General features: G+C 48.3%; 2 protein-coding genes across 4 annotated transcripts in view; both read left to right on the forward strand.

The window, feature by feature from the left end:
• LOC110164063 (SH3 domain-binding protein 4-like) overlaps positions 1 to 5,699 on the forward strand; it is a 24,497-nt gene extending 18,798 nt beyond the window's left edge. For all 3 annotated transcript variants that reach the window (XM_055152008.1, XM_055152001.1, XM_055152009.1), the window contains 2 exons: positions 3,321 to 3,509; positions 4,200 to 5,699. In XM_055152008.1, the coding sequence (XP_055007983.1) occupies positions 3,321 to 3,509; positions 4,200 to 4,424 (414 nt within the window). In that variant the 3' untranslated portion in view covers positions 4,425 to 5,699. The remainder of the gene's footprint in view (positions 1 to 3,320; positions 3,510 to 4,199) is intronic.
• A 2,286-nt stretch (positions 5,700 to 7,985) lies between these two features.
• LOC110164064 (ADP-ribosylation factor-like protein 4C) lies at positions 7,986 to 9,633 on the forward strand. Its single transcript, XM_055149919.1, has one exon. The coding sequence runs from the start codon at positions 8,523 to 8,525 to the stop codon at positions 9,090 to 9,092; it is 570 nt and encodes a 189-aa protein (XP_055005894.1). The 5' UTR covers positions 7,986 to 8,522; the 3' UTR covers positions 9,093 to 9,633.
• Positions 9,634 to 10,290: the final 657 nt, after the last annotated feature.

The following is a 10,290-nucleotide window of genomic DNA, read 5'->3' on the forward strand; positions in this document are numbered from 1 at the left end:
AAAGAAAGAAGAAATATCAGTGAAAATCGAGATCAGTTAATAAGAGGAAAACAAAGTGTGATTCCTTTTGTTGCCTTGTGGCCCTGCCCTGTGTGCACTCCTCATTTAGGTCCATGGAAATGAGCAGATCTCATATGTGTGCCTGTGTGGGCTGTATGTGTGTGTGTGCTGTATGTGTGTGTGTCTGTGTGGGCTGTATGTGTGTGTGTGCTGTATGTGTGTGTGTGTGTCTGTGTGTGCTGTATGTGTGTGTGTGTGTGTCTGTGTGTGCTGTATGTGTGTGTGTGCTGTATGTGTGTGTGTCTGTGTGGGCTGTATGTGTGTGTGTGCTGTATGTGTGTGTGTCTGTGTGTGCTGTATGTGTGTGTGTGTGTGTGTGTGTCTGTGTGTGCTGTATGTGTGTGTGTGCTGTATGTGTGTGTGTGCTGTATGTGTGTGTGTCTGTGTGTGCTGTGTGTGCTGTATGTGCGTGTGTGTGCTGTATGTGTGTGTGTCTGTGTGGGCTGTATGTGTGTGTGTGCTGTATGTGTGTGTGTCTGTGTGTGCTGTATGTGTGTGTGTGTGCTGTATGTGTGTGTGTGCTGTATGTGTGTGTGCCTGTGTGGGCTGTATGTGTGTGTGTGCTGTATGTGTGTGTGTCTGTGTGGGCTGTATGTGTGTGTGTGCTGTATGTGTGTGTGTCTGTGTGGGCTGTATGTGTGTGTGTGCTGTATGCTGTGTGTGTGTCTGTGTGTGCTGTATGTGTGTGTGTGTGTGTGTGCTGTATGTGTGTGTGTGTGTGCTGTATGTGTGTGTGTCTGTGTGTGTGTGCTGTATGTGTGTGTGTGCTGTATGTGTGTGTGTCTGTGTGTGCTGTATGTGTGTGTGTCTGTGTGTGTGTCTGTGTGTGCTGTATGTGTGTGTGTGCTGTATGTGTGTGTGTCTGTGTGGGCTGTATGTGCGTGTGTGCTGTATGTGTGTGTGTGTCTGTGTGGGCTGTATGTGTGTGTGTGCTGTATGTGTGTGTCTGTGTGTGCTGTATGTGCGTGTGTGCTGTATGTGTGTGTGTCTGTGTGTGCTGTATGTGTGTGTGTGCTGTATGTGTGTGTGTCTGTGTGTGCTGTATGTGTGTGTGTCTGTGTGTGCTGTATGTGTGTGTGTGCTGTATGTGTGTGTGTCTGTGTGGGCTGTATGTGCGTGTGTGCTGTATGTGTGTGTGTCTGTGTGGGCTGTATGTGTGTGTGTGCTGTATGTGTGTGTGTCTGTGTGTGCTGTATGTGTGTGTGGGCTGTATGTGTGTGTGTCTGTGTGTGCTGTATGTGTGTGTGGGCTGTATGTGTGTGTGTCTGTGTGGGCTGTATGTGTGTGTGTGCTGTATGTGTGCGTGCGTGTCTGTGTGTGTGTTTTTGTGTGTGTGAAAGGGGCACTGGTGTTTCTCTCAGTGTAAATGAGGAGAGGGGGTCAGCAGAGGTCACACACATTCATCTCTGTGTAAATCAGCTGAAATAGGGGTCAGCAGAGGGCGCAATTGTATCTGTTTTGTGTGTGTGTGTTGTGTGTGCATGTGTTGTGTGTGTGCATGTGTGTTGTGTGTGCGTGGGGGGGTATGCGCATGTGCGTGATCAGCTGAAAGGTGTGCACTTCCTGCTTGCCAGATAAGGACAGTGTTGGGTGTTACAGTAATGTAACTAGTTTTTGGGGGTAAAAATAGTCTTAGATTGTACTACTGAAAATCTGGTAATGAAAAGTAGTTCCTAATTCAATTTGGCGCAACATTACTTTTCTATGTATGCGGCTTGTCTCTGCCCTACACAGTGGACAGTGATCCCACAGCCCTGGGAAGCGACGAGGTCCGGGTGGGAGGAACACTGAAGTCAGAGTACTTGTTTCTTTTATTTTAGATGAATATTGTGATTTGAAATATATTTAACATAAATTGTATAACATAATTATCTACAGTTGTTATAGATTTGAATTATAGAGCACACACAAGAACTATATGTTCTTTAAGAAAACGTGTAATATTTTGGTGACGTCAGTGTCACAGAGCAGAGCCCTGCTCCTGGACCCAGAGCCTGGGCTGGAGGGAGCTGCTCCACAGACCCATTCCAAGGCCCCAAGGAACCGTGCCAATCAAAATGAGGCTACTCTTGGGCTGCCAGTTTTAATGCTGAGAGAGTCCTAACATGTCTCTCTCTGATCTGAATGGTCACTCCTTAAACCCTAGCATCTGCAGCATCATGAGTCAATGCTAGTGCAGCTTCTGCAGCTCAGGGAGGGAATTCTGTAAGTTCTGAGCTTCACATGAGGGAAAAGTTAGAAACACACAACATTATCTTGCTGGGACACCTGATATTCACACTGCAGTAGAACGAAGTGGCTATTTAAAGCACTGTTTACATGGCCATGAGCTTTCACAAATCCTCAGTGTTTTCATATCAGACTCTGCTGGTCAGTCTGTGCTCAGTTCTCTCCAGACGACAGAGGAGCTCGTAAACACTGGACAAATGGTAACTTTATGTGTGCAGTACAGTGCGGTGCATCAGGAGGAGCACAGTGCTGTTTGTTGAGCAAATGAGTGTACTAAAGCCTTTTCACACGTCGAAACGCAGAGAGGATTTAGGAGTCAGTAGACTGTTTTATGACCACATTTGCCATGTAAAAACTGTCATTGTGTCCTTAGGCAAGGCACTTCACCCACATTGCCTAATGGAGTGTGTGCATGAGTGATGTGGTTGTCGGAGCGGTTGATGGCGCAGATTGACAGCCTCGCTTCTGTCAGTCTGCCCCAGGGCAGCTGTGGCTGCAATAGTATTTTACCACGACTGAGTGTTGAATGAATAATGCTCTGTAAACGTCTTTGAGTGTCCAGAAAGGCACTGTATAAAACTGATAAAAATGATTATTATTACATTTTCTATGTAAACAGACCCACATCTGTGTAATTGTCCCTGTCTCACAAAGCCTCTGGCACATCGTCAATCACCACATGCATCGTTCAGGTGTCTGGGTTCACTGTGCTGCTTTTGCAATGTGCAGTTTACTCATGTACAAAGAAAAGTCAGGTGCCCGAGCTTTAAGGGACATATTATAAGGTGCACTCCATAATATTCTATATGTGGTTAAGAGCAGTCAGAATATTCTGATGATGATTTCAAAGTTCTAATTTAATTTTGTTTTTAATTTAATTTAACTTTTTTTTAAAAAATGTATTAAAAAAAAAGATAGAAAATCTGTTCTATCTAAAATACTTCTGTCACACAACTTCTGTCCCCCTAAGATTGTCCACACTCTGCTCCTGTCTGACCCTGTCCCTCTGACCCTGTCCCTCTGGTCCCCAGGCCCTGCTGAAGTTGGACTGCCAGGGGCTGGTGGCACGCCTCATCATGGACTTTGTGCTCCTGACCACTGCGGTGGAGGTGGCCGGCCGCTGGAGGGAGCTCGCCGACAAACTAGCCAAAGTGTCCCGGCAACAGATGGACGCCTACGAGGCACCCCATCGAGACAGGAGCGGGGTGGTGGACAGTGAGGTAGGACCATAGACTGTATATATACAGACATAACTATCCTGCTGCCGTCTTGTTCCAAACAGGAAGTGAGCATAGGCTTGCTTCCAGCTCTGTCCACTCTGGCTCCGATTCACATTGTACTGAAAAAGCATGGCCCTGTTACTGTCAGGCTCTTCATTCTGATCTTAAAATGTTCATATGAACCCATTCTACATGATCCTGTTGTTATGTCATTATTTTGTCCCTAAATCAAAATATGAACATTAATAACAGACCAATCAGGTGCCTTCTTTCCCCAAGGTTGCTAGTGTTAGCAAAGAATTTGATTGACAGCATTGCAAAGCGCCTCGTAACGTCCCTTCACGCTCGTCCCACTGTTAAACCAGTGGTTCGAGTGTGAAGGGACGTTACCTTCAACAGCCTCACTCCTGATTGGCTCTTTGGTTGCTATGATACTGGCAGTCAGAATTCAAAACATGAAACCCGGCTTCAAATTGCTCCTATAACCGCAGACCTCAGTGGGCTTCATTTGACTGGAGCCGAACACTGCGGGTAACATCACACTCCCTCAGTCCACTTCTTCACAAGCTGTGAGTAGGACAGGCAGGAGACAGACAGGAGCGGGGTGTTGGACAGTGAGGTAGGACAGAGACAGGTGTCCATTTGTGTCTCTTGTCACATGTCCACTCTTGTGTCTTCTCATGTGTCCAGGCCATGTGGAAGCCTGCCTATGACTTCCTGGTGACGTGGGCCGCGCAGATCGGGGACAGTTACCGGGATGTGCTGCAGGAGCTGCACCTGGGGCTGGACCGCATGAAGAGCCCCATCACCAAACGCTGGAGGCACCTGACGGGGACTATGATCCTGGTCTACTGCCTGGAACAACTGCGGAGCCATGCCTTCAGCCCCGCCCCCCCAGACGACTGTGCCATCTGAGACCCCGCCCCCAGGATGACTGTGCCATCTGAGACTCCGCCCCCAGGATGATTGTGCCATCTTAGACCCCGCCCCCAGGATGACTGTGCCATCTGAGACCCCGCCCCCAGGATCTTTTTGCCACCTAAAGCTCCACCCCCTGGAACACTGTGCCCCGCCCCCTGGAACATTGTGCTGTTAGAGGCCCCGCCCCCCAGCACGAAGCTCAGTCCCCCGAAACGCTGTTTCATCTGAAGCTCCACCCCCAGGAAGACTGAAAGATGAACCCCAGCTCCGAGAACCACAGTGCCATCTGAAGCCCTGCCCCTCTGTGTCACTGTTCCATTTGGAACTCTGTCCCACTCTGCCCCCTCAAGCCATGCCCCCCAGGTGCACTGTACCATCTGAAGCTCCGCCCCCTGTACCAAGGCTCAGGGCTTCAGATGGCAGAGTGGAGCAGTGCCCTAAACCCTGCTTTTCTTTTTCCCCTGGGAGCCTGGAGTTGAGTGTACCAGCTGGTAGTAGTTGAAGTTCTCTCTCACACCGACAGAGTGACTGGAGATAGTACTGTCCAGTTCAGATTAAGCCCATCTCTGTACCTGATTTTTACTGTCTTAAAAAGCATGAAAAACAGAACTATTTCACTGGAAACAGTTTGCAGTGGTCCAAAGTTAGTCCTCACTTACTTTAGACTTCAGATCATCCTAATAATTCACCACGATGAGTTTATAATTGCTTTTTCACAATACATAGAAACCAGAGTGCTGTTTTGCTGTAATGCTAAAGCTAACAACAACTAGCATGCTAACACACACTTCTTGATTAGGAGACAGTTAAAGACTTAATAATTAGATGCAGACAGTACACAGTGGACTTATATTGACCACAAGAGCTGCTCATACAATATATCTGTACTGGGGCAAGACACTTTGCTCAAATACATGAAAGAAAATCACATCCAGGACATTTAAGTTGGACAAAGACCAGAGTCTTCTGACCAGCTGGTGCACTCTGCTTCTGCTCTCCACTCCACACTCCCTGAGACCCTCCTCTCTTTTTATCCCTGGGACCCTCCTCATGTCCCTCATGTCCCTCCTTGTATCTCTGCTCTCTCAGGAAATAAACATGTATGACTGTGTGTTAATGCCAAATAGGGGCCCCTTCAGGGCCTCTCCTCTGAGCAGCAGACACTCTCTGACCTGACCACTGCAGACTCCCGATCTTTTCTATGGACATACAGAATATTCAGACGCTCTGGTTTTGTAGTTTGGGAAATAAAATGAATGTAGCAGATGATTTGTGAGTGAAGTGTCATTGACTGAAACTAATGTGACTCTGAAGAGTCACTCCATTTTGATAAAACATCAAACATCTCCATCGTCAGCAGCACTTCTGAGACCAGAATGTTCTTCAGAGCATCTTTTTTACACAGTGTCATTGTGTGAGTGTCAGTGCTCGGTCAAACAACTATCTAGTTTCTATTTTAGTTTAAAGATGCACAGTTGCTGAGTGGCTCTCACATTTTATAGCAAGAAGGTTCCGGGGCCTTTCTGTGTGAAGCTTGCATGTTCTCCCAGTGTCTGGGCACTCCAGTTTCCTCCATCAACCCAAAACATGCCCTATAGAACAGATCCTCCAACTAATGCAGTCCTGACAAAGACTAGCTCAAGACTGGGAGATGGGTCTCTGGGCGAGCCACTGTAGAACCCACTGCTCCTGAGAAGATTCCCCAGGAGCACTGAAGGATGGGTCAAATGCAGAGGACATTTCTCCCTCCCTAAAGTGTACCTCACCTTACACAGAGATCATCCATGCATATTTGAATATTACAGCATTTTCTCCAAGGCCCTATTCAAACTGTTCTTATAGTTAGCTGTAAGAGTCTGTACAAGGCTCCACCCACAAGCCTAAATCGTCCATGCTCCCACATCACTATTCTCCATCAATATACGAAGAAAAGCACGATTCAAAACTGTACACAGCAACTTGACAAACCAAAACATTAAAAGGTCACATGGTGATCTATATATTATGTGTTAGCAGAGAATAGCCACAGAAGTGTCATGCCTCCTGTGAAAAGTGCACATGGCTGCTTTTCATGTTCTCTCATTGTGACTGGGTTTGGTGGGTAGAACCTGTGATGAAATGAGGTTTGCATCCATTAAGTACAGAGAAGTATTTTAATTGTATTTTTTTTGGAAAATGCAGGAAGTGGTGTTTGATAAATAACTTGACTCTCTGATCAGTTTGGCTTCAGCTGTGCTCGGACAGGTGTGGAGTTGTTCTGACACATTTGGCTTAGAGACACTAAACATTGAAGACTCCAGGTGTTTTTGGGTGGATATAAGTTTCACGCTGCACTCTGTTTCTTCAACTCTTCTGTGTTACTGTTAAATGTGTCGTAGTTAAATAACAGTTACATGGTTCACACTATTTACGTGTTGTCACGCGTGCGTCGCTTTTGACGTGCTGCTGATCATCCAGTGACTGCATGGAGGCGTGACTAGCAAGGCCCCTGTGGTCCCAACTGTTTCAAACTGCTATGAGAGGTAGCACCTCCAGAGGTTTGATTTGGACCCCTAAAGGGAGGCGGGATAAGCGCTTTATGCAGTGGAAACAGCCCATACCAGCGCTATGGAAACGAGGCTAACGAGGTCAATGCTGTACAAAGGTGCACGTACACAACACGCACACAGCACAGAAAACACCACAAGCTTTCTGACTGGCTGTCAGGTGCGTCAGGGAGCTTTCTGACTGGCTGTCAGGTGCGTCAGGGAGCTGGACGGCGCTTAGAGTTGAAGCAGAACTATAAACCAGTCTTTAACGTGCAGCGTGTGGGTTGTAAAAATCAGGCTGCAGCTCTGAGCATGCGCATGTGCTGCCCCCTGCTGGACAAAGCACACAGCAGTGGCAGCTTCCTCTGAAATACTCACTGCACTTTGGAATATTCCTGCTTTACCTAAAGCCCATATTGTGTCATACTAATGTAAAATAATCTATTTATAGAGGAGCAGAGGAGACAGGAGCAGAGGAGACAGGAACAGAGGAGACAAGAGCAGAGGAGACAGGAGCAGAGGAAACAGGAACAGAGGAGACAAGAGCAGAGGAGAGATAGGAGGAGAGGAGAGATCAGTGATAATGTCATTAGTGCATCTTTTCCATGTAATACAATATTAGATATAAAGTAATCCCAACGTGATGTACAGTTACTTCCTTGGGGCAGTAACAGGTGGAGTATAATTTTATACATTTTATACACTTTTAACTCGTAGTTTAACTGAACCTCACAAACAGGTTTATTCATACGGTAATGTCCCAGATAAACCATGACCTCCCTGAGCAGCAGGCGGCGCTGTCACACAACACTCACCTTAAGGGGCAAATGGACAGAGCTGCTGAATCTGTCTCCTGCTTTTTTATTGGTTCTACACACAGTAGGGGCGGGGTTTACGCCGATTGTACGCGTCTTCCCTGCCCCTGATTGGCCCGCGCCGCTGTCTCCTGCCCTGTGATTGGCGGGGTAGTTCGGAGAGGCGGGTTTCCTTTTGTTTTGCCCTCGCTCCGTGTCCGTGCACTGTTCTCCGTGCATACCGGAGGACACCAGCAGCCAGGCCGAGCGTCCGAACACTGCCGCGCACTGCCTGGCTTCAGCCTCACGCTCCCCCGCTCCCCGGCCTCAGCACTGCGGAGGATGCGCTCGGAGCGCGGCACGGAGCGGCTGCGTTCATGTGGTAGTGTTTAACCGCGCGGGGGGAGCCGTGCCCGTGTGTCCTGAGCGCGCCTGTGAGGGGAATACTAATGAAGCGCAGTGCTCGCATTCCTCCAGGGCCCGTCCCGTAAACGCGCTCCGAGCCGCGGCTGTGCGTGTGGCCAGTAGGAGCACAGAAGAGCCGCTGACACAGGACTTCAGCCCCGAGTGTGACGGACGAGTTTTGGACTTTAGGTTTGGAGCGGAGTTGGAAGCTGTTGTTGTGAGCACTTCTCAGGGAACTCACTTCAGCCAGAGGAACAAGTCTGTGCTCTTCAATCTGAGGACGACAGAAGTTGTCATTGTTCTTCGGTGTTCTTCACTGTGAGGAGCTTCAGGACTTGGATCTGCAGTGTGCTGAGCTTGAGGAGATGGGCAGCAGCCTCTCATCCTTTCAGTCCCTGCACATTGTGCTGCTGGGGCTGGACTCTGCGGGGAAGACCACAGTGCTCTACAGGCTCAAGCTCAATGAGTTTGTGAACACGGTGCCCACCATCGGCTTCAACAGCGAGAAGATCCGCCTGAGCTCCGCCAAAGGTCTGAGCGTCCACCTGTGGGACGTGGGCGGTCAGGAGAAGCTCAGGCCCCTGTGGAAGTCCTACAGCCGAGGAGCAGACGGGATCATATATGTGGTGGACTCTGTGGACGTGGAGCGGCTGGAGGAGGCGCGCGCTGAGCTCCATAAGGTTACCAAGCTGAGCGAGAACCAGGGAGCTCCTCTCCTGGTCATCGCCAACAAGCAGGACCTGCCCCGCAGCCTGACGGTCAGAGACATGGAGAGACAGCTGGCCCTCCACGAGCTTCACCCACACACCTCCTACCACGTTCAGCCCGCCTGCGCCATCATCGGAGACGGTCTGCACGAAGGCCTTGAGCAACTCTACCACATGATCCTCAAGAGGAGGAGGAGCCAGCGCGGAGGCAGCACCAAGAGGAAGTGACCCAGGGACCACACTCTGGACCCAGTTCCTGGGACTTAATACACTATTGTCCTCTGAGGACACCTGTGGGAACTGTAAGGACATGTGCACTCTGTCCTTCTTTGAATAATGGACATGTGCTCTAGTGCACAGCACTGGACCTGCTGACCTTCTGTCCACTGAGGACACCGGTGTGGACATGTGAACTGTGCTTCTCTGAATAGTAGACATGGACATGTCCCTGTGCTTGTGACCTACACAAATGCTCTGACCTTGTGCTGCTGCTGAGGCTGGACCTCAGTCTGTGTACTGTGTACACATCTACACACACTACACACTCCAAATGTCCTCTGTCCACACCTCTCTCCTGTCTCTCTCCTCTGTCCCTGTCTCTGTCCTTCTGTCCCCTGCCCTGTATCCTGTCCTTCTGCTCTCTGTTTCAGACTCTGTCCCCTCTCTCTCGCCCATGTCCCCGTCCTGTCGTCTGAGACGTCTGGAGTAGTCTCACACTGTTAGCATTGAGCCTTAAAGTATTTGGTGTAAATAAAGTGTGTGCTGCGTCCTCGTGTGCTGGGTTTGTTCTGTCCCTCTGCATCTGAAACACGTCCTGAAAAATCGACAAAAACACTGAAACCTGAACTGAAACGAAAATGAAAGAATCACATTTCAGAGCCTGTTTGTACAGATCTAAACTCCAGGGAAGTTCTGGCACTTCAAAAATGTGCTAACTGCTGATCATGCTGCAGTGCTCATGTCCACCAGACAGAACAACACTGGTGAAAATTTGCCCTAAAATGATTCAACGACATGAATCGTTTTAGGGCCATTTTGGTTCCACACAATAAAGTCACTTTAAAGGTCTTATATTACACAAAATGGATTGTGTGATCTTTAAAACATGTTGTAATGTTGTTCCCTTATCAGAACAAACCTGAGTTGTGTTTTTTCATTCACACATGTTTGAGTAACTCTTTATTATTTGTCTGTCTAAATCTCCAAAGCTCAAAACTCTCTCCTCCACCTTGTGATGTCATGAAGTTGTATTTTCAAGTTAACAGCTCCTTTTATCTCGTGTGTTTTGTTTGAGAGAAGAACTCGTGCTAAATGTGCAGCGTTTGTGTGTTAAACATGTGAATGAAACAAAACACAAGTCCAGGTGTGTGTTTGTGAGGAGGAAACAAGATGAGAACAAAGATCAGAAAATCGTGTCATGCAGGCC

The sequence above is a fragment of the Boleophthalmus pectinirostris genome, unplaced genomic scaffold, assembly GCF_026225935.1.
Source record: "Boleophthalmus pectinirostris isolate CB_2022bp ecotype Guang Dong unplaced genomic scaffold, ASM2622593v1 HiC_scaffold_1, whole genome shotgun sequence".
NCBI classification, from domain to species: Eukaryota; Metazoa; Chordata; class Actinopteri; order Gobiiformes; family Gobiidae; genus Boleophthalmus; species Boleophthalmus pectinirostris.